The sequence below is a fragment of the Haemorhous mexicanus genome, chromosome 2 (genome assembly GCF_027477595.1).
Source record: "Haemorhous mexicanus isolate bHaeMex1 chromosome 2, bHaeMex1.pri, whole genome shotgun sequence".
NCBI lineage: Eukaryota > Metazoa > Chordata > Aves > Passeriformes > Fringillidae > Haemorhous > Haemorhous mexicanus.
The window spans coordinates 42,139,999-42,163,976 of record NC_082342.1 but is presented as its reverse complement, the minus strand read 5'-3'; the positions used below and the strand labels follow the sequence as shown (position 1 = coordinate 42,163,976).

At 41.6% G+C, this 23,978-nt stretch overlaps 1 protein-coding gene across 1 annotated transcript; it reads right to left on the bottom strand.

The window, feature by feature from the left end:
* Positions 1-8,134: 8,134 nt before the first annotated feature.
* FUT4 (fucosyltransferase 4) lies at positions 8,135-12,829 on the bottom strand. The gene has a single exon (XM_059838573.1). It carries the CDS (start codon positions 12,827-12,829, stop codon positions 11,576-11,578), a length of 1,254 nt encoding a protein of 417 aa, XP_059694556.1. The 3' UTR covers positions 8,135-11,575.
* Between the last annotated feature and the right edge of the window lie 11,149 nt (positions 12,830-23,978).

The following is a 23,978-nucleotide window of genomic DNA, read 5'->3' as shown; positions in this document are numbered from 1 at the left end:
CTCTTGCTGTTTGTCCAAGAGGGAATGGCCCACTGCTCTGATACAGCACCTCCTCTTCCTGAGATTGTTTTAACCTGAAAACAATCTCGTTTGCCCCAAGATTGTACACACTTTGCTGTGTGCAGACACAAACGCGTCCCCCATTGCCTGAGTGTATCCCCAGGGGGGCAAATAAACCATAGCACATGATGGGTAGAGCATCAGGTCATTGAAAGTCATGGTGTGTCCCCATCAAAACACAGCAGGACATGACCATCTGACACCTCTCCTTTATATTAAAGAGGTGTATACATGTGGTGAAGAAGAGAAACCTCTCTTTTGCTCTGGGGCTATGGCTTCTCTGAAACTTTGGAACACACCCCATGAGGTCGTGCTCGCTGCAAACAAAGGCACACAATGCACTGTTGCTTCCTCCAGACCCTGTTCTGTTTGTGCTGTAATGTGTGAGATTGCAAAGATCAAAGAGACGCAAAACACCAGGGGTATATAAAAATATTACTACACTAATGCAATGCAAACAGCGCACGTGGAAAAAACAGTTTGACTTTATTTCACTTTCTTCTGCTTTCAGAATAAACATCACATCAGGATGGTCACTCTGGTTGGTGTTGGAACAGTCCTTTTGTTGTGTCTCCTGTGATATTTCTACAGGCAAATACAGCACTGACATGAAAGGTGATACACCAAGAAAGCCACTTGAGAGATTTCCCTGATGCTTTGGGGGGATGTGGGTGAGCATTTTTAACAGAACCAGGTCAAACTTTCAAGGGAGTGCTGACACAAAGGAGACATTCCCAGCTCCATCATGTTTACAATGTTCCTCTCAAAGACAATATGCAGAGGATAGGGGTGGGAATGGGGTGGGAATGGGGATGGGAGCGAGGTTGCTCTGCCTTCTCAGAGCCTAAGTGACAGCTCCTACTAGAGCCTCACCTTAACAAAGATGAAAGTGATTTATTCCATAGAGGTCAAAGATCCAGGCTGCTTTAATACAACAGTCTTCTCATCTTATTGACTGCCATGCACTCCTTTAATCTCTAGCATCAGCTCCTTCATACCACTGTGGTAGCTTTTTTGTTTATAGATCTCAAAGTGCTTCATTGAGGGAGGAAAATGCCTCACAATCCCCTAGGAAATAAGGATAATATTAGGTGCACTTACAAACAGAGGGGTTCTTTGCTTACTGTAACAAAAGTGAAGGCGAAATAAGAACAAGGAATAGTTTGGGCAGGTCCTGCCTTACTCCACAGAGGTGTTCAAAGGGCAAAGAATCAGGCTGTACCAAACATGTCAGCATCCCACCACCATTAATTACTACCACTCCTGAGCTCAAATAAGAACTGATCATGAGCTACATCTACCTATTTTGAGCACTGTTTTGTGTGAAGAACAGCTGAGTGGAGACTCTCACCTTCACAACTCACACAATGGTTGCCTGCTGAAGGAGCAGGTAAATGCTGGGGAATGTATGATCCTAGAAACCAGCCCTGCTATCTCCAGGAAAGTCAGGCTAAAATGATTTCCAATGAATTAGGAATACGCAAAACTTCAGAAAAGGATAAAATCTACTTGTGCCTCCTGGACTACCTCTTACAGAAGACACAGAATTATAAAACATATAGAATATTGTCCTAAGAGCAAAGATCAGGAAAGATTCTGATCACAGGACTTAGGACCCCTCAGATACCTCTCTCTTGTTTTATAACAGACTTTGTGGAGGCTGAAACAAAGACCAAATTTTGTGACATTTTCACTGAAGCCAGACCTGCCTTTAGCTTAATTATAATGCTGAGTTTTCATCATATAAGCCAAGTAACCTGGGATGTAAGTGAAATTACTTTCTTTTAAAACAATGGAGAAATACCTGTAAAATCAGATGATTGGAAACCCTCTGATAAAACCAGACAGGTGCTATGTCACAGAATGGATACTTTCTCTTTGATGCAGAAGCATCATTTCAGAAGGCTCAATATAGAAGACTTTAATGTGCTGCAAACATCATGAGAAACAAGAGGCACTACGTGGTCAGACCCTTGAGTGAGAACAAAGTCAGCATTCCAGGGGCATCTTTTTGTTATCTTACACACCTGTCAGTCACCCAGGCCACATTCCTTCAGCATTTACCTGTGCACAGGTAAATCTTGATTGCAAGTCCAAGAGTATACTTCAGTATTCCTGAGAACATCCTGCTGAATGCAGTAGGGATGGACAGAAACAGGAGTCAAAGCAGATGCCTCTAATCTAAACCCAGAATCCTACAGATGCACAAATCAGGTTTAATTTCAGTATCAAGTGAAATGCCGGAGTTCCTCTGGGTCCAAACCTTATGGTACAGCAGTCTGCTTTGCCTCCAAGATCTCTGCTGGTGATCTTGCAACACACACACATTGTGTGTGCATCTTGCAACACACACATATTGTATAACGTAAAAATTATATCCCTGTTACTCTTTCATATCACACTTCAAACTGAAATCTGTTATTAACCCATAAGGAATCCACATATGCATCAGTATAACACATCAGAGCTGAAAATAAATAAGCACTGGTTAGGATCTCTGGTTTCATCAGAAGAGCTGCAAAAATGAACGAGTGATGAAATTTGTTGCCCACCTCTCACTTGTGTTCTGTCAAACCAACCCTGACTTAGTATATGGGCTCTCATCCAGTCTGTCTTGAAGCTGAAAGGGCCAGATTCAGACTGCTAGGTGGAAGTGACGGTAGACTCACTCTAACACACGACAACTGGTTCCAAGTCCCACAGCTGCCTTTTATTTATGTAACTTCAGATAAACCATTTGAAATTAACCCCTGCATTCTTAAGTTTAAACCCAAGGGTTATAAAGTGGCAGTTTCATCTGAACTCATGAAATCTGTTCTATTTCTTTGCTCATTTGCACATATTTTTGTGGCAGCATTAAAGCTGCAAGACGGTGCCAGAAATGCAAAAGCAGCAGGGCATACTACACCAGTGCAGTAAGTGTACTGTCCCAGCATGATTTAAAACACAGATCCCAATCTAGACCAAGAGAGATGGACATGACATAGAGAAAGTTATCTATTTTTAAAAGTCTTGCTCCAGCTGCTGGCTTCATAGCACACACTGTGGTCTAAACTGATAACAAGCAAAATTTGCACAGGAGCTGATGACACTTTATATACGCCTAAACCACTTGTGAAATCCACAGGATACATGGATGTGGACAGAGCATTACAAGCACCATGGGGCTGAACAATATCCCAAGCAACCAGAAATTTTTGGCAGCCTGCACATACTCCAGTAGTTAACATCAGGGAGGAAAAAAAAGCAGACTACTTTCTTTTTGGCCAGTATAACACTCTGCCTTTTTAAAGTAGCACTTGCAAAATAAATGAAGTTACTAATGACAAAACACACAGGATGTGGCCCAGATATCAGACTTTCTGAAGTATCTGATGTGTCATAGAAGGCATACTTAGAGATATTTGAGCTACTTTGTGGGTTTGGCTTGTAGATTGAGGATGTGGGGCCAAGATATGATCTGCTGTTGTCTCATGGCTTTTCTGTGCAGAGCCAGCATAGCCTGCAAGTAACACTGCTCAAGTATTAAGACAATTTTTGAGATGCAGGGGCATGGGGAGATGTGGGAGGAGCTGAGCAGTATGGTCAGGTCTGTCTCAGCATCCCCCAGACAGATATGAGCACGGATCTGAGATGCCAGCAGTCACACACAGAGCTCACTGTCCCCTCCATGCCCTACACATCTGCCAGAGGAAAGCAGATGGCCTCAAGGGCAGGTTAGAGCAGTCCAGATCCCCTTGCACTTCAGCAGGATCATGCAGGTGAACAAGCCTTGGCATAAGATGAGGGACTGCTCTGAGCCCATCAAGGATCAAATCTGAATTTGCAGAGAAACAGCTGTTCAGAAAATTAGAAACAGAGATTTCTCCATCCCCATTTCCACCACTGTCATGGGGACAATTACAGGGTAAATAAAGAGAATTTCTTCAATTTGGCTTTTAGAGACACTTATCTTCTAGAAGCTCTTACATTCTTTGGGTATAATTAGTTATAGGTAAAGCAAGAAAATACATCATTCAGTTCTACATTTCATTTCCTTCTCTGTTCAACCCCAGCCTCACTACCCACAATCCCAAAAGGCCAGCAAAAGAGAAAACCACATAAATACCTTTGTTTCATGATGCTACTTATCTGTTAAATACCCAAACCCACCAGTCCAGGTTAAACTGTCCAAGCAGCTGAGCTGGCCAGCAGTCCATCAAGAGGGAAACGAGAGCAAGATGTGGAGGTTGATCCATAGCAGAAATGTGACAGGTAGACACATCAACCACTAGAGCAAAAGGAAGAAATTGAGTATTTTAAACTGCAAAAAGTCTATTCAAATGCCTAAATAGCATGTGTAGCTGTCCCACAGTCAGCAGACACTGTTTATAGAGTTCATAGTTCAGCCAGCTGGAGAGGTTGGACAGTTGTGAGAGCTTGTCAAGTTCTAAGACCATTGGTTTTAAAAAAAGGTTGGCTAAAACCAATTCTGCCCTCGAGGCAATGTTCGGAAAAATATTTTTTCCCACAGTATGTCACAAGTCATTAACCAGTACAAGGAATGCAGCTTATGGCTCTGCCTCACACACCTGCAAGAGGAGGAGTGAGATTCATCTTTCTTCTGAAACACTGGAGATGTATCTTAACTTGTTCCTCAGTGCCCTGTTGATGATACTCAACCCAGATCATGTATCTTGCTTCTATGCTCAGGGTAAAATTATTCCCAGATGTGAAATCCAAGAGGAATTCTCCCTTAACCCCTGTCCTGGTCAGGTCACTGGGGCTGCCGGTGAGGCTGCTGCAAACTTTTCAACTAACACATTTCTTTTACAGCCTTGGTGATGTCCTTGCTTTACTTTCTGCTCTCTTCTGGCTGCTTACCTGGGAAAAAGCTTATGGGACCTTTCTGGCTTGTTTCTGCAGCTTTGGGAACACTTTCAGACTATGGCAAAGTCCATGCCTGTGACCAAGAGTCTTCTTTTGTGTTCTGTTTTGAAGTGCCTTGCATTTCTCAAATGCTTAAAGCAATGGGGTTCAAAGTACTTCAGTATCTTTAAAAAAACACACTACTTTGGTGACATTTCTTTATCTTCTCCATCTCCCACATGGAGTCAAGCCCAGATCTACTACTCACTCATACTGCCTGCAGTGATGGTGCTTTTGGGCTGATCCAGAATGCTTCTCTCCTTGACTCTGAGCAGGAGACCAGATTTCATCTCCTCTGTAACAGCAGTCCCATAAAAATTTCTTTACGAAAAACTCAGCAACTCCTGTGGATTAATCCTCACTTTAATAAATATCTCAGTAGTAGCAACAAAAATGACCCAACTGTAAAGACAGCATAGAAAACATTCCTCACCACAGACACCATAACAGACAGTGTGGTGTACCTGTTGTTATTGGGGTTTTTTTTTTCATTAAGGATTCTCATTAATATGCTTTATTAGAGTCTGAACTCAGGACAAATTCTGCTCTAATTAACCTGACAAATATTTTCACAGCACAGACTTACTGACTCTGTTCATAGTTCATCTTATGATTCTTTGATTCTGAGATAATAGTCAGTGGGACTATCTGGGGATACGTGATACAATAATCTTCACCACTAAATAGAAAACTCACAGCATAAAGTCTCAGACTTAAAAACTGATGAGATGTTTCAGACTAACCTGGGGTCTCCAACAAGATGCTGCCCTAAAAACATGCTTCTCTGTTTTGTATTCAGCTTGTATTGCTTACTTGATCTTACCCCAGAACTCTTTCAAAATGCAACCAGAATTTCCAGCCACCATCCATATACTAACTTATCTCCTCTTAGCTCTCCTTCTCTAAAGTAATAAGACATGAAAGAGGACATCCTCAGGTCTGTGCACATTTGAAGAGAAACACAGGAATGACATGGTAGAGAAACAAACAATAAGGCAAGCAAAACATACACCTGGGACTGGAAGGGGAATAAAAATGTTAGGGCTCTGCCTTAATTTCAGGAGGCCATTCCTATTCAGAAGGAGATGTAAGCAAGAGTACCAGCATGATTCTCAACCTATGATTTCTGGTTTCAGTTTGGGCTAGAGTCAGCATTTCCAAGGACATTCTCTGTTTGTTCCCACTGAACAGTTTAAAATGTCTACCCATGCTTTCCCACAATTGCATGCCTTTTTTTTTTTTTTCCCAGTATCATTTTTCCATTTTAAATCCAACTTTGCCTTTAGGACAATTATTTTGCTGTATTTCATGTAGTCATGTTATGCTTGCTTCAAATAAATTAATCATGTTTATACTACACAAAGTTATTTGACAGCATTACAAATGCACCAAAGTGGAATATCCACAATCTGATAATCTATGCTTTTTATTTGCAATCATCTTTCTGCCTTCTGCTTAAAAGCAAGATGGCCAATTTCCAGCCATAAGCATTCATGTGATCAGGATCTCAGAGCCATAGCAGGCCACAGCTTGGGCATTCCTAATGCTCTGTTTTCCTGTTTTATGAGCTTCTCATAATCCAAAATACCTACAGCATCTTTTACATCAATGGCAAATTCAAGGATGCAAATGCAGAATTTCCTTCCATAATGTGTACAGCCAACCTACGGGTTGATTAATTTTGTTAAATAGAGAAAAATTCAACTTCCAAATTTGGGACCATTTTTCATAGTTATTAAAAGAATATTATTAAAATATTGAGTATTCCTGAAATAAAGTCCAGTTTTAAATCTGTTGCAAAAATTAAACCCATGCAATTATAAGGACCTAAAATCATTGAAAGAATTCATAAAAGTATGTACCCCTTAAGAGAAAATTTTTCAATTAAAAGGAGGCCCTAGCTTCTCATTGCTTCCTGAGCACATTGAGCACCTTTAGCACCAGCAGTGAGAAATCCCTGCAGCTCTCAAAGCACTCCTGAAAAACAGGTCCAACTTTTTTAACTCAGATAATTTCGGGGTAAGACTCTCAGCAACAGCTGCCATTGTGTGAAAATTAAGCTTAAGTATTTAGCTCAAGACCATTAAAAAAAAAAAAATTAGAATGCAAAGAAGTCATAGAAATTCTGTCCTGGGGTATTGTTTTTTAAATGACCACATAGAAGAAAATACATAATTATGCAAATTGTTAAACTGAGTTGGTTACATAAACCAAGCTGGTTACAGGCAAGTTATTCAAATAATGACTTTTTTTTAGTGATTAAAAACAGGCTGTTATACTTTGATCCTGAGTTATCTTTAGTTAAACATCACTTAAATCCACATTCACTGTGTTCTCATCAACAGATTTTAGATTGAGTCAGGTCTGTGCACACTACAAAGGGTTATTTACTCTTTAAAACAAACACCATTTTATATGACTATTGGATAGAGAGCTGTGAGTTAATTCAGGCATAACTCACTCACTCATGCACTCACCAAACAAGCTTGAACAAATGGTACCTAATATTTGTCAGAAAAATATTTAACCAGTTTCCCAAACCCAGTGTTCAGCGCCATCTGGAAAATGAGCTAAAAAAATGTTTCCCCCCTCAGGCAGGACTAAGCAAGCAGTCCGTTTAAGCTCTACTTAGAAAAGCTAAATGTGATAATGATACAAGGAAAAGCAAGGTCTGTAGCTCTGCCCCCTTCCTGGCTGGGCAGGAATTTTCAGAAATGCTTTCTCAATACTGTGCACTAAGATGAGCAAAGAGAGGGGTAAGCCATCACTTGTGCAACAATCAGTTGCAGTTAACACAAGCTTAGGGAAAACAGCTTTTGGCTCTGGGTCTTTTGTTGCTCAGTTGAAATCAACCATGAACAACCATGAAAAAAAGTTGTAGCTAAAAAGGAAGATAAAGCACAACATGCTGAATACCAAAATAAACATAGTCTCATTCTGAAATTTAAGGGGGGCAAAAAGAATCCAACCACATTCAAATTCTCTGTAGGTCAAGAGAAAATTTGGTTTTTGTTTTTGTTTGAAATGACATTTTTCCAACACCCAACTTCAATAAATGCACCTTTTCATACAGAAAATAACTTAGCACAGCCCCTCCTATGAAAATATTTTTCTCCTGGCAGAACCAGGTTTCATGCCTAACCTCAGATAGTCTGACTACTCTGAGAACAATCAGCCACTTTTATTTATTGAACCAACATGACAAGACATTCATTCTCTTTAAAAAGCAGTTTTCTTCAGCTTTTATAACACAGACAACAGAATAAAATATAGGGTCATTTTGCACTACTTCCTTTAATTTTATTGAGTGTCAATATATATCATTAATATAAAGTTACTTCATTCTATGAAGATCAAGACACCTTACAGTATAAAATTCCCTGAGATACAAGATGCAATTTGAGGGATCACATAATTCTCTATTCCATTTACATCATAACCAAAAAGTAATGGTAATTCTTCTTCTTATAAAACCCAGAAGATAACAATATCCTTTCTCTCCCTCCACTCCAATATTTTAAGGCATAGAATAAAAAACTTTCCAAAATGTATTCAAGGAAATTTTTCTATTAAAAATAGAAAATAGCTTTCCCCAATTTTTACAACTGGGTTGTATACATCATCTGCAATGCCTTGGTACCCAATGTACAAACCAGTTCATTCAGGCAAAACTTTATCACTGAGCTCTACAAAGTGCATTACAAAAGCCAGTCCTTGGCCTGTAACAGTACACTATTAGCTCATGGTGTGGATGACCAAAAACCAGAGATCTATAGAAAGTCTGTAATACTGACTTCAGCAGCTATAGGCCTGGGCTGAGTTTCCTCCTTAACGGAAAGCCACAAATTTGCAACATCCATGTAAGAACGATGAAATTAGAAAAGGCTTCTCTTCTCCCAATGCAAGTGCTGTGCAATAATTGCTACAAATCTGCAGTTTTCACCCTACAGCTCTTGAAAATCCTCAATGCACAATTTAAAACTACTGTGCAATTTTGGCCACTTTACCCAAACTATGCTTTAATTGCTTTGTACCTCTTTTCTGAATTTAACAAAAATATTCCCTCAAAGATTTCAATTCTTTTTTATAGAGAGGCTGAGAAGAAAATTAGTGTTTACAATCTCTGGAAATTCCCATGCTCCTTCCTGAAGCCTGATCTTCTGCATGTGGCATTACTAATGACTACACAGAAGAACTGTGTGCCTGGAAACTTTCACAAAATGCTAAAAAAATTAGGAGGACTGAAAAAAAATGCACTGGTTTCAGCAGACTGATAAAAAATAGTGCAATCTTAAATATTATTTCATTACTTTTAAGATTGGGGTTTTGTATACAGTTTCTGCAAACTCTGATAAAAACTGAACAGAAAAAAAATACTATACATCCAAAGGAAAAGAGGGAACCCATCATCCTGACACTTGGTTATGACTCTTAATATTATACCTACATTGGAGTTTTAAAAATATCAAAACCCAGTAATATGGGAGTAGTAACTACTGATAGAGAAACAGATGGCCATGCCATGAAGAACAATCTTTTACTTTAAACAATCACTACATACTTCTTGGAGTGAAAGTGCAGCATTAGGAATCATCCCTACTATATCTCACTCCCTTCCCAATAAATATTCTACAGCAACTCTGGAACTGACAACAAAAAAGTTCATCAAGTACTTTCAGCCAACCCTCCTTCCACAAAAGCAGAAGGGAATAATTGGAGAAGCCTACAAGATCTGAACTGGTGAAACTGTGCAAATTATTAATTAATTTCATTATTATTAGTTTTTTTCCAATAATCCTTGGCTCCATGCTTACCTAATCATGGGGAACATCTAACTAGAAATAAATTACAGTACACTGCCAGTTCATACATCTTAAAAGCACTCATCCAACATCCCATAGTGCTTAAATCAAACCTAATCCCTTCCTAACCTAAATAGGACTCACAAATGCCTGTGAGGTTGCCTGTTCTGATGCACATCTCTTATTTGCAACTGACTTTCTCCTCTTCCCACCTGTTCTGTGCCCATGATTTTATTCTGAATGAAGTCTCTGAGTAACTCCATAGATTAAAAAGCAGAAGAATGAATACATTATTCAGGTGGGAACCTCTCTCTTGTAGGTTCCCATTTTTTTGCCGCCAAACTTCATAGCTGCAAAAGACAGGGAGGCTGAGCTTTGGCAAGGATGTGCAATTGTAACTGAAGTTTCTTTCTGGCTTTGGCTGAGCAAGATTACATGTAACCAAAAAGTAACCATACATCCACTACTAGGATGGCTCCAGCAAAATGTGGGAGTCCAAAAGGGAATGACTACTGTAAATGTTCCTTGACAGGCACTGAGTGAAGGGAGTCCTACCTTTAGAACCTATTTATTGATTTAAAAGCTGAGCCACAAAAAGACCTCAAAAGCAAAGGAAAAGAAAATAGCAAATCCTTCCCTTTTTATATTCTTTCCTCACACAATCTGCATTTTACCAACAATGTAGATCTTATTCTCTACAGTAATTGTCTTTGTGAATGGAAGTGATTTGGGAGTTTGGGGATATTTTCGGTAATTATGATTTTAAAGACAACAAAGCAACATTCTGACTAGTCTGTGCCCCAGAAAATTCATGCCATAAACCAAAAGAGTTGCTACACAACAGCACTGTCTACTGTTACTTGAGAAAAAAAAGTTAGCCTTTATGTATATATATTCAATACAACAATAAAACCCTTGCAATTCTGAGCCTTTCCCTGCATTTTCCTGTATGGCAATAATTTTGCAGAGAAAAACAGGCAGATACCTGTAAACATTTTCTAATTCCTGAATAAAGGGAGGGTGGAAGTGTTCCAGCTTTCTTCCCTATAGTCTGTGTTTTCCTGTACTTAAAGTTCCAATCTACTCTCATACAGGATAAACATGCCTATGGTTTCAGCAGGTAGTAGGAGAAATACTTTACATCACCTGAGCTGTTTGTCCACTCAGATTCAGCCCCCTCCACAGGCTTTTTCCTAAACAGAAAAATTATTTGGTTCAAAGCATTTTTAACTAGCTGCTGCAATTTCAAGCATTGCTAAAAGGTGCTACTGTATCATAAGATGCTTACATTCAACACTTGCGGCTCAGAATTTGTCTGTAAATAGCTTTCACACCCATAAAAAACAGTTTAAAACGTTCATTTTTGCCTTAGTATTACAGAAAACCAGCACTGATCATGTGTCTTCTGTGAGCAGAGGAAAGCATCACGGTCCAGGAAGATGTCATAGCTGCCAAAATTGGTTTCAGCTGTACAGCTGAGGAATCTGGCATCAGATATTTATGTTGAGCTGAGCAGAAACTGAAAAGTTCTGTAACTGTACAACTTCTGGAAATTTAACTTTGCTCTTTAGGAATCGTCTGGCATAATGTCTCTTTGTACCTTCATAATTTTCTCTTTAATAAAAATCTTCCTTTTGTAGGCTTTTCACAGCTTGTTTTCCTGTACCTATATGCTTCTCCAACTCATGCCACTCCTCTGTGGCTAATGCCCACTACCTGGGCTAATGATCTCTGCGAGAATCATCCTTCCCGACACCTTGACACTTGGCCCAGGCTGTCCAGGCAAGCCTCACCCGCCAGGAACATCAGCTTTCAAACCAGCTGGCCAGATTCTGAACAGTCTTGATTTGATTCCCAGCTGTCCTAACAGCCTCACAGACCTTGCAGAAGTGTTCATCCCAGAATGAGGTGACGTGGACTTCGTACTTCTTCCTCCAGGCAAAGTACCGCCTGTACTTGGGTTTGTTTTTATCGAGGAATTTCAGGTAGGTGGCCAGCAGCCGGGGGCTGGGGAAGTCGTCCACGTGGATGAAAGAATCGTGGGGGATGAAGCGCTCATAGTTGGCCCTGCGGGGTCCCAGGACGACAGGCACGGCGCTGGCGGAGAAAGCGTTCCTCCAGAGCTTCTCGGTGATGTAGTCGGTGTGCTGGGAGTTCTCGAAGGCCAGGTAGAACTTGTAGGCTGAGACGGTCTCCACCAGGCCGCCCTCGGCCAGCGCCAGCCCCCGCGCCCCGTACACATCGATGGGCAGGTGCTCCTTCAGCTGGCGGTAGTAGCGCACCCGGGCGTGCTCCTCGTTCCAGTTGCTGATGACCCAGGCCACCAGCCGCGTCTTGCGGGGCAGGACGAAGGGCCGGGGCGCCGGCGGCACGTAGAGGTACCCGTAGGGAACGAACACGTCGGAGTCGTGGCGGTAGGACATGGTCCAGTTGAAGATCCCGGCGAGCCCACGCAGGCCGGGAGAGTGCGACGGCGACTCGAAGTTCATCCACACCCAGCGCTGGCGCGGGGGCCGCTGCGGGGACCCTCGGGGCAGCCCCTCGGCGCCGTGCCGCACCAGGTCGCGGTGGTGGAACAGCACCGCCTGCGCCTCGCCGAACCGGCTGCGGTCGGCGCTGAGGCGGCAGCCGCTGATGTTGTAGCGCCGCCGGCAGTCGGGCAGGCGCCGCGGGCGGCCGAAGGGCTCCCACCACAGCAGCACGGTCACGGCCTCGCCGTCCGCCCGGGCCGACTCGGGCAGCGCCGAGTAGAGGGCGAGAGCTGCGGCGGCGGCGCCCAGCAGCCCGGCCGCCAGCGCCCACCGCCGCCCGCGCAGCCGCCGCCGCCAGCGCCGCCAGCAGCAGCCGCGGCAGTGCCGCAGGGCCGCCTCCATCCCTGCCGCCCGCCGCAGCCGCTCTGCCCCCCGCAGGGCACCGGCCGCGCCGGGGCCGGGCAGCACATCCTGGGGCTGGGGCTGGGGCTGGGGCTGGGGCTGCTGCCGCCGCCGCCACTCTGCCCCCACCCCCGGCCCCGGTAACGGGGAGGTGCTGGTGTCACGGCCACCGCCCCTCCCGGCCATGCCCGCCCGTCCTCCGCCCGCCCGTCCCCCGGCCCGGGTGCCGCCCCCCGCCTCTGGGTGCCGCCTTGCCCCGCCCGCCGTGGCCCTGCCGCTCCGCCCTTAGGGGAGAGCAGCCCGCGGGCGCCTGCCGGGGTTTCGCAGCCTCGCCGCCTGCCCCGTGCGGCAGCACCGCCGCCGCAGCCGGGGAGCCGCGGATCCGGGCAGCTCGGTTGCCCATGCCCGGCTCGGGGCCGCAGAGGGAATTTGTGTCTCCGCACTCAGGAGCGATCCCCGGTGAGAACCAGGCCCCAGCACGCACGGGAAAGGTTGTAGGGACGCTCACAAGGGGTCTCAGGGTACCTGCACCCTGGTACCGGCTTGGTGCCGGGTGTTGATCGCATGCTCTTTGTTTCTGCCTTCGTCGGCAAGGCAGAGGAGAGTAAATACAACGAAAGGCTCTCTGGTCGACCTAAGGACAGGGAGAGATCACTCAGCAGTTACAGTCACGGGCAAAACAAAACAGATTTGGGGAAATTAACTTAATTTCTTGCCAATCAAATCAGACTAGGGTAATGGGAAATTAAATCAAAACTGAAAAACACCTTCTCCCCACCCCTCCCCTCTTCCTGGGCTCAGGGTCTCTCGCAATTTCTCTGCCTCCTCCCCAACAGCAGTGCAGGAGGATGGGGAATAGAGGCTGCGGTCGGTTCATCACATGGTGTCTCTGCTGCTCCTTTCTCCTCAGGGGAAGGACTTCTCACACCCTTCCCCTGCTTCAGTGTGGTTCCTCCCACGGGAGTCCTTCGCAGTCCTTCATGAACTGCTTCAGTATGGGTCCCTTCTACAGGGTGCAGTCCTTCAGGAACAGGCTGCTCCAGTGGGGTCACAAGTCCTGACAGCAAACCTGCCCCAGCGTGGGCTTCCTTTCTCCACAGGGCCACGGATACTGCCAAGAACCTGCCCAGCAGCAGAGTGTTCTATGGGCTTCCACCTGCTCTGGCATGAGGTTCTCCATCCAGGAACATCCTGCCTCACCGTGGACCACAGGCTGCAGGGGAATCTCTGCTCCAGCCCCTGCAGCACCTCTGTCCCTTTCTTCTGCACTGACTTTGGTGTCTGCTCTCATATATTTTTTTATTCCTCTCTTCTCTGGATGCGATTGCTTCTGTGCAGTAACTTTTTTCCTTCTTAGATGCATTATCCCAAAGGTATTGCTATCACTGATGGGGTCAGCCATGGCCAGCAGTGGGTCTGTCTTGGAGCTGGTTGGAATTGGCTCCTTTAGGCATGAGGGGAAGTTTCTAGCACCTCCTCAAAGAAGTCACCCCTGTCACCCCCTCACTAGCAAAACCTTGCCACACAAACCCCATACATGAGCACATGTAGGAGCATGGGGCAGAGGGCCACAGGAGGAGGAGAACCCTGTCATTCACATCACCAAGGCTGGCACAGTCTCAGGTCTCCCCTGCCCTACTACCTATGAGAAAGCAGGACTGCTCTGCTGCTTCCCATGTGCCTTATTTCTTCTAATCCACACCTGAAACAGCCAGAGGTTTTAAACTCTGGCAAAAGGGCTTTTCCACACTATCTGAGCTATGATTTACACTTTGTGTCCTGTGGCCTCACAGGGAAGTACTTTGGAAGATGCAGGGGATTTTTTTAAATAGATGTAATTTAGAGAGTGAGGCTGAGAGCAAGTTTGAATAAGTCACTTATTTAGGGAAAAAAAAAAAAAAAAGAAGTGACAGCTGCAACAATAGCTTTGAATTCCTGTCAAATTCAATCAGTTTCAAGCACAATTACCAGAAAATTACTTTTTCCAGCTCTGCTTCACATAGTTGCCGTGAAAAAGTACGTCACATAGGCGCAAAACTTTTTTCCTAAGCAATTTGCTTCAGTGAACTGCGAGGTTGTTGACTCACACAGTTCAGACAGTGTTTGTACAGAACTGAAAAAGTTTCCAGCTCTGACATTTCACAAGCTGGTATCCAACAGCTGTTGATCCAAGGTCCTCTCATCTGTATCTCCTGAAAGCAGCAGAGTTACACCAGGCATAAATTCTCACTATTTGGATTTCTGATTTTACATAACACATATGTCGAGGCCCTGTGACTTAACTCTAGTAAGTCAAGAAGTAAGAAGTAAGAAAAGTGATTCAGGTCTCAAAAAAATAAAGCACAGTTGTGTGTGAGGGTGGTGTTAGGTTAGAAACTAAGTCATGTACACCCCTAAACCTATTGTAAATAGTCATTCCATACTGTGTACACAGTACGTCCATAGTCCATGCTGCAAGCACTCATAAAATATGAGAAATGCCAACAGCTGTGGTTGGAGTTGGTATCTGGCTGCCTGCTTCAACATACAGAGTTGGCTGGAAGGGATCTCCAGGGAACACTAGTTCTCCCTAGTGGATAAGGTGAATCATTGCTGGCACTAGCACCTGTCTTGATAAACAACTGATTTTAGTCACAAAATGAGAAAGCTACAGTAGAAAAGTGAAAAAAAAAAAATACAGAAATGATCTTCCTTCTAAGGACGAGCAGAATCCTGTGAAGCCTTAAGCTGTATGTAGATTCAATCCAGAGCCCACCTGATACAGTGAGCACTACATAAAATGAACACAATCCCTAGTCTGCATTAATCAAGGATTCAAAATGGTCCAAACCCACAACTGTTTTGTTTATTCAAACATTTTTCTGATAATATGAGAAATCTGGGACTTGTGAAAGTGAGTGGGAGAACTCAATTGTCTTCTGTGGAATTCTGATTCACTCAATAAATTTGATCATATCAACTGCAATGACAGTTCTTATTTTCCTTCAGGAGCTTTCAGCACTGATACATGGCTTTGGAGGAGTCTTTATCTAGTCATGCTTTCATTTCCATTTCTGCTAAGCAATTGGTGCTAAGCATCCCAAATTCAAAGCCTGACCAGTTACATTCATGATGCAAGGCCTGATCCTACCCATGGTAAGTCAACAAAAATGTTTGCCTTAATTCAGCATTTATGAAATGTTTCAGGACAATGTAACATGGAAATCTTTATAAGCCAAATAGTGACAAATTTGAAAGACAAAAAAAAAAAAAAACAAACAAAAATTCCCTTGTGATGATTCATAGCAAGAGTTGCCTAGTTACTTTTGATTTTTCGCAGTTTCACATTGAAACTTCAGTGTGACTTTCATCTGCACTTCAGTAGCATCCATTTTAAGATGACTGTTAGACCGAGACAAATCTGTTGAATTATTTAGCATGAAATAAAAACATGGCTTTCTGTATTCCTCAACACAGCATCAGCTAAAGCTCTACATCTCTCTGCATCTTAAAAAAATCTATTACTGAAATCCACAGTAAGTTGTGGTTGTATGTAAAACACAGATATTCAGAACTATAATAATATTTGGTTTATTATGGCAAATAAGAATTTAATCATTTCAAGATGAGAGGACAGTAGCCTAAATCATTTCTATGTGTATTATTGTCACCTTAAATTAATTTTCCTGTTACACCTGCTGCCGTGAAAGCTACATATATGTTTACATTTACGTGTTGTATGTAGTCCATTAGTTCAAAAATCTTTATAGAATTTATATCTAGAGCAAGATGAAATGTATATTTGAGATATATTTAGGAATTTTTACAAATCACAGATCCAACTGTTTTGTTGCTGCTGTCTTCAAACCCTCCCAATATGGGAAATAGCAGAAACACATTTTAGTTGGATATTCATCATCGTCACTGCTGAAAGTAATGATAGTTGTGCCTTCATCTACAAGTCTGGCAGACTCCTAGAAATCTTGGTGTAGTAAATTTAAGACCCAGATGTGATGTGTTGCTGTAGAGTGAGGGATACAGGGAGTGACCTCACTGTCAGGACCAAGGTTGGAAGTCAGGTGTCCTCAGATCTGTGTGTAGGTCAGATGTTTCTCTCCCCTTCTTAATGTCTCATTCCTCATCTAGAGAAATAAATACCAGCCTGGCAGTAACCCATGTCAGCTTCAATTTGCTTCATTTCTGCCATAACACACAGCACATCCATGACACAATCACATTAGCTACTTTGTGCGGGAAGAGTTTTGTGAAGCAGTTTTGTTCACTCTGACTCAGGAAAAACTCCATGGACATCACTGAGAAATACAACACAATGAAGGCTGAGTAGAGTTGCCAGATGCCTGAAGAGACTTCCCACAGGGAACACATCTGGCTTTGTCTGCTTTGGAGATAAACCAGTCCAATAGATAGCCCCATGGACTGAGGACCACCCAGGCTTCTTGGCACTGTATATGCAGCTTGGGAGTGCTTTAACTGCTCCATGAAAATCACAGCAAGTTCTCATGTTGCTGATAGTCAGGAATTTAAAATAATATGCTGTGTGCTAGTAATGAAGCTGTTGCAAAATAAAAAATATTTTGCTTATTTGAAGGTTGAATAGATGCCATCACTAACAGCAGTAAATATTTTTGCCTGGATCTTCCCAGCTGGCTTCCTCCTCTACTCTGACTCACTCTGTTTTGTCACACTTCAGAAATATTTAAGCCTTGAAAAGTGTTTGAAGCTATTTGTCAATTGTTTTACAAAGGCAGTTTAAAAGATACTGTAAGACATGGTTGTCTTTTCAGCCACAGCTATCAACCCAGACATTCTGTCAGGTGGGGAAACTTTGTGGAGTTTTTCATCATAAGAAAATGTGATCAGCTTCAAAGCATAGGAGGATGCTGTCTGGTACCAAAATGACACTAAGAATGATACAGTCTCTTTGTAAATAGTCCCCATGGTTTCAATGCAAGTTTTGCCAAGTAAGGACCTAAATTCTCAATGAAAAGGCGTGATAAAAGCTTTTTCTGTATAAATGATACACTTTGTATTTCAGCATGAAGTTTAAATGCCTGTTATTTGATTACCTATTGTTTCATATGTAGAATTATGATCTTTCTGCTTGGAAGTTTAACATTTGGAAAACAATGAAGGATCCAGTTGAAAGTTGATGCCTGAACAGTTTCTGGACAGACAAACTCATGTTTCTGCATATGCAGCAAAGGCAGTGTTTAAATATTCTGCCTGGCTACAGTTTCACTCGTGACTGTGAGCAATGCTGGATTAAAACCATGAGAAGTTGATATTTCCAGGTCAAGGCACAGGCATGAACAGATGTGCTGTGCACACTGTGAATGAAAGATCCTGTCCAGGACACTCTTCAGTTTTCCATTGAAGCACACAGCTTTGTTGTTCACCAGTGTAGACCAGAGCAGAAATCAGAGCAGAAAACTTTCCTGGCAGTCCCACATGATCCTCAGACACTTTGACACATGTGTGGGTACCAGAAAGCCAGAATTTGACTCTATGGATATTTGTAAGCAGTTTTCAATAATTTCAGTCTTCCTTGGGGTTTTTTTCAGCACTGGCCTTTACCTTGTGCAACCACAGTGGCAAGAGACAGTGATGTGCAACCAGCACTGATACTCTCATTTTATCCAGTGAGCATCTCCCAGGACAGAGAGCAAGGATTTGTGACAAAAGTTCTCTTTGGACATCTTTGAACATCGGAGGTTGGGGTCATATCTCAGCCCTGGAGCCAAAAATAGCCCTAATTTGAAGTAAATCTTCCAAACCACACATAATCTAGTTATGGGGCTCTCAATACCAACTGCTTTAATGACTTGATCCTCTCCTGTTGTGCTTCATTACTTAATAAAGTAGATGTAGCCTTGGAAAAATATAAGTGTTTAATCACTGATACTAATACAGGCAATGATGTAATGATATAAGCAATGATAACAATCGTCTTTCAAAACATTAGTGTTGAGTTTGGCAATGAAATAATAAAATTAAAAAGGAGAAAAGGAGAGCCAAACAGTTAGACAGTAAAAAGTCATTATGATAAAATGTGAGCACAGTTAATTTAAATTACCCAACACCCTATTTAATGAAATATTATAAAGATATTATAAAATCACAGTAATATTAATAACATTATTATTATTATGCAATAATATATTTTTACAAATTGCTTTGTTTTATTAAAATAAAAGAGGACACACTTAGAAATGTCATAAACATGAATATATGAATACACATGAATATATCAGACTAGGTAAGAATTACCACAGCCTCATAAGTGAGGTAATATATTCCATAGAAAAGATCTAACAGGAATTTCTCTGTTGTAGAAAGTCACACAAAAAGGAAGATGGAGAAGATGAGCACCAAATGCTGCACCAAAACTGAGTGCAGGAATCCAGGATAGAGCCAGAAAGTCTTCTCATTTGGAAAATTTAAAAACAAGATTATGAAACAGAATGGGAAAGCAAGGAGAGGAGAGTAGGGTAAAAAGAAACGAAGCAGAAGCAAGATGTAACAAGCTTAATCGAAGTCTCTGTCTGAAAATCCAGTGCTTTTCAAACATTATTATGTGATTCATGATCAAATTTGCATCTTAAAAGTGAGAACAGTATTTTCAAAAGGAGCTACCCCTCTAGTGCCTCAGGTACAATATTCAGTACAATAACCTTTTTCATTTAGAAGTCAAATGGAAACACTGAAAAGAGTTGGCTTGAAGCCTGCTGAGGGGCTGGTTTGGTTTTGGTTTTTCTCTTTTTCCCTTCTCACTGATACAAAGCTAAAATCAAACTTCTAATGTCAGAGCAGAGATCCAGAAAATCAAAGAACAAACATCTGATTTAATTCACAGATAACTGTAGAAAAATAACCAAAGGAAATCAAAGTCCAGTTTCACAAAGTTGTCACTGAGACCTCTTTTTTAAAAATATTCAGTGTGTTAAAGATACTTCCAGAGGAACTGAGAGGCCCAGAGACAAATCCCATCTCCACCTCTTAGGCAAGGTTTTGGTACCAGGGGGCTGACTACAGGAGTGACTTCTGTGAGAAGTTTTAAAAGCTTCCCCTGTGTTCAACAGAGCCAATGCCAGCTGGCTCCAAGACAGACCTGCTGCTAACCAGGACTGAGCCAATGAGCAATGGTGGGATAACTAATTAAAGAAGGAAAAAGCAATGAGCCTCTGGGATAACTAATTAAAGAAGGAAAAAGCAATTGCAGCCAGAGAAGAGAGGAGTAAGAATGTGTGAGAAGAACAGCCCTGTAGACCCCAAGGTCAGTGGAGAAGGAGGGGCAGGAGGTGCTCCAGGGGCCAGAGCAGCCATATCAGAGTCAGAGTCAGCTGTGCCCTTGTAGCACACAGAAGTCCATGGTGAAACAGCCTCTGGAGGACTCCATATCTTTTGTGGTTTATACAGTACGAAGGATCTAGATTTGTTTTGTAAGTGGCATGATAATACAAAGCAAACTAATTTTCATTTGGTGTTACCTCACTGTAATTATGGTTTAAGAGTGAGAGTGGTAAGTTATTTCAGGTTCCACGCTCTGTGGTTTTTGATACTATGATATCTCTAATATGGAGAAAGGCTTATTTATGTTAAACTTTCACTAAATCAGGCTAGATACTGAATCATAAACTCTTATTGTTGTAGAGACAGACAGAAATGACACACTGAGCAATGTATCAAAGGCTTTTTTTATTGCTGCCTGTTCTCCTTTTTTACACAGTTTTATAGACCTCATATGTGACTCCAATTGGTTAGTAGCTTTTTTGCCAATTACTCTATTGGTTAGTAAAAGGTATTTTTCTTGTCCATCAAATCTCTCTATTCTTAAATTGTTTACATATTTTCTTCACTGATTCTCATGGGATAGATTTAATGTTTATGCAAGCGCTAGTTGTTTTTCACCCAGGAATAGATTGTTATGTTAACAAACTGTTCACACCAGGATTGTTTTCAAATGGGAACTTGCAAAGTGCTGGCTTCACTTAGAAGAAATGACAGGCTAGCCACTGATCTAACAGAGCAGGCCTGATTTTTTGAGGCCTTTCTTCTATAATTTTTCTACCTTACTGCAACACCTTTGAAATGCTCCGTTTAATGGATGAACTCAGCCTAAAGCATTATGAGCCACTTCATCAATTACACTAAAACCATCTGCTGGAACTTAGAATCACTTTGCAAAAGAGAAAATTATGAAAACATGCTTTCACAGTTGCACGTTTTTCAGCAGGAACATCTTGTAATTTTTGGATTGTGATGTTTTCATCACTGGTGGAAATATGGTTCAGATTTGATCACTTACAACATCAGATTAAAAAGCAGTATGAGGATGTGAATAAAACAACAAAAAGGAAATAGCTCAATATTCAACTAGAACTTTATTCAAAATCCTATAAACTAACATCTACATTTTCAAAGGTAGCTAGTTATGCTGATGTTTGATTTGACACAGCAAAGCAGGCTCAGGTCTTCCCAGCACTGACATTCAGCAATCTGTAAAAAAGACAACATCTGGTCTAAGGATGGATGAGACACCATATAGTGAGCCCTCCAAACCACTGGTCACTTTTAGGGAAAGGCAGTAAAAGGAAGAAGGAAAATGCATTTACTTAAGTAAATTCAGCAATATGAATATTTTTTCTTTTTCTCTCTTCTATTTATATCTCCTGCATATTTTCCCTTCATTTTTTACAGTTTCTATCTCTGTGCTCCTGAACTGTATTCTCCTCTTTTCTGTTTCCTTCAGGAATTTCTAACCTTCTGTATGTCTCCTCTTTCATTCCCCCTATCAGTGCTTCTTCCTTTTCCTTGGCTGGTTCCTCTCCTCTGGCACTAAACACAGCAGGCTCATCTTCTCTCACTGTCTCCTCTGTTTTCATCTCCTCCCTTTTGTCCATTTCTCTAGCCTGACTCTACTCCATCCTCCCACTAGTCTCATTTCTTCCCCAGATCCTTACACAGAAAAGAGTGCATGAATGGAAATGGTTTGGTGAACACAGGAGCTGAAGCCAGATTGCTCCCAATTTTTCTCCCATTATGTATCTTTTCTGTCACCTCTTCTCTCATGATGCCTGCCCACTGCAAAACAGGCAGCATATCTAGTAAGGAGGGCACCACTTGTCTCTAGCATCAGTCCCTGAGAATGAAATTTGAATGAATCATTCAAATTCCCAAAGGAAAATCAACAGTTTTTCAGCACCTACATCAATCTGAATGAACTGCTTTGTTTTAAAGCTCTTCTTTCTTCATGGTTCTGAGCAGGAAATAGAGAATATCATGATCTTTGAAAACTCTGCTTTGAAAACTCTGAAGCCTGAGGTACATGAGCTTTAAAATTATGCCAACATCTCAAAACTGAGTCATTCTGTAGTTGTTAGGTCTGCTCTACAACTAAAGTGTTTCTACAAGTAAGTAACTAAAGTAAAGGCAGTGTGGCAGAAGGCTGTACTGGTTAAACACTTCTTATACCAGTAATAGCTTAATCCCTGCTGCTCTTGTAACAAAGATGCCACTATCTCCTGATCTCACAAGATCAAGTTAGGAAGAAAGAGGTGCTAGTGGTGTATTTTTAAACCTGTATTTTTAAACCACTATCCCCCAAGAATGTGAGAAGGAGCTTCATGTAATGGCAAAATATGCTGAATTCATATATTCTGCAAGCTCGTGGCACTACAAATATGCCTCTTAAAAAGCAAAGTAACTTTGTTTCCTTTGAGTTTAAAGAGAGTTAGGTTAGAAGAGAATGTGGCCACACACTAAGCTAAAATCTATAAAGAACAGGTCTGCTTCACAAAAGCCATACTCTACAGACTAGAGTAAGAGAGAAACACATTTCCCAGAGCACCAGCTGACCATTGCAGGCAAATACTAAAATACCTGAAAGAATACCTAGATCAAGCTCTTTTCAGGAGGTGTGCTGGAGGAGTGCTTTTCCAAACAATTGAATTTCTTAGGGCTGTATGCTAAGAGCAATAAGGTTCATAATGAACATGAAACCAACACTCAGCATCAATCAGTAGGAACCAAGTGATTATTCCACAGAATAGATGTGGAACCTTTACAAAAGGCTTCAGAATATGAAATCAGATGACTCAACACAGCAGCCCTGAACTGATTTCTTCTGCAAAGATTTCAAAATCTGTTGCCTACTTACTAAAGGAAAAGATGGATTAGCTCTGCAGAAAGATGTCCTGCAACTTAAAAATGAGGTGTTACAGTGAAAGTTTCTTATTATTGACTCTTACTTTTCATTCTTGCATGTCTTGAGTAGAATTGAGGCTGTACAAGTAAATCACTGCTGTTCTGTGACACTGGTTTCAGGCTTCTAATGGAGAAATTGTTCTTCACATTCCAAACTCCTTCCAGAGCCACTGTTAACAATTTGGCAAAATAATAGCTTTATAACTGATTACTTCAGCTTGTTCTAGAATTAATATAAAACTACACAATAGTATTCTTCCATAGTTAATGAAAACAGATTGACATCTTCAGAGAGAAATTCAGATTACTAAAGGTGTACAACGCTCTCTACTGTTTATAGAAGCTCTTAGGACTACTCAGGCACCCAAATGAAGCAGGATATAGCTTGTCTATAATAAATAAGAAACAGCAGTAATACCACTGATGCAGGCAGCATCCTTTTTTGGAAGTCCTGCAATATCAAATGCCCTCATAAAAATAGAGAAAACAACACCCACCCCCGAAAAACCCAACCCAAACCAAAACCTAACCAAACAAACAAAAAACCAAAGCCATCACCATCAGAGCAAAATTAAAAGCTAATTTATTTTGTGGAATGGTTACAATTTACTAGCCATCTAATTTATTTTAAACAATACACTTTAGTGGTCTAAACTGTGTAAATCAGTAACCATCCAACCTGACAAGTGTTGCCTATCAGAGCCCAGACCACTTAGTAAGCATCTCTAATTGTCCAAACAGCTGAAAAAGGAATTCAGTACTTACTGAATCATCTGTACACCAGCACCTATATTTATCATATTTATCATTCATCATTGTTATGCTATGCCTATAACATTATGCTGTACATACCATTCCTGTACTGAGCTTGCTATAGATCCATATTATACAGTCCTGTAACAAATATTTATGTAGTGTTTCTCAATTATCTTTGTACTTCAAGACTTTGTAACATACATTTCTTTGGGACACTCCTCAAAAGTCTTGAGAACACATAAAGTAACATCCATTTATTCCACCAGACTGAAATACTCCAGACAATTCTGATCCATTGGCAGATGAATGCAGAAAAAATAGTTGCGTTCAGCTCTCAGAAACATTAGACACATGAGCAGATTGAGCAGACCAGCGT

What these genes read in the sequence shown, in the direction of transcription:
- FUT4 (XM_059838573.1), bottom strand. Translation starts at nt 12,829, where the DNA reads ATGGCCGGGAGGGGCGGTGGCCGTGACACCAGCACCTCCCCGTTACCG.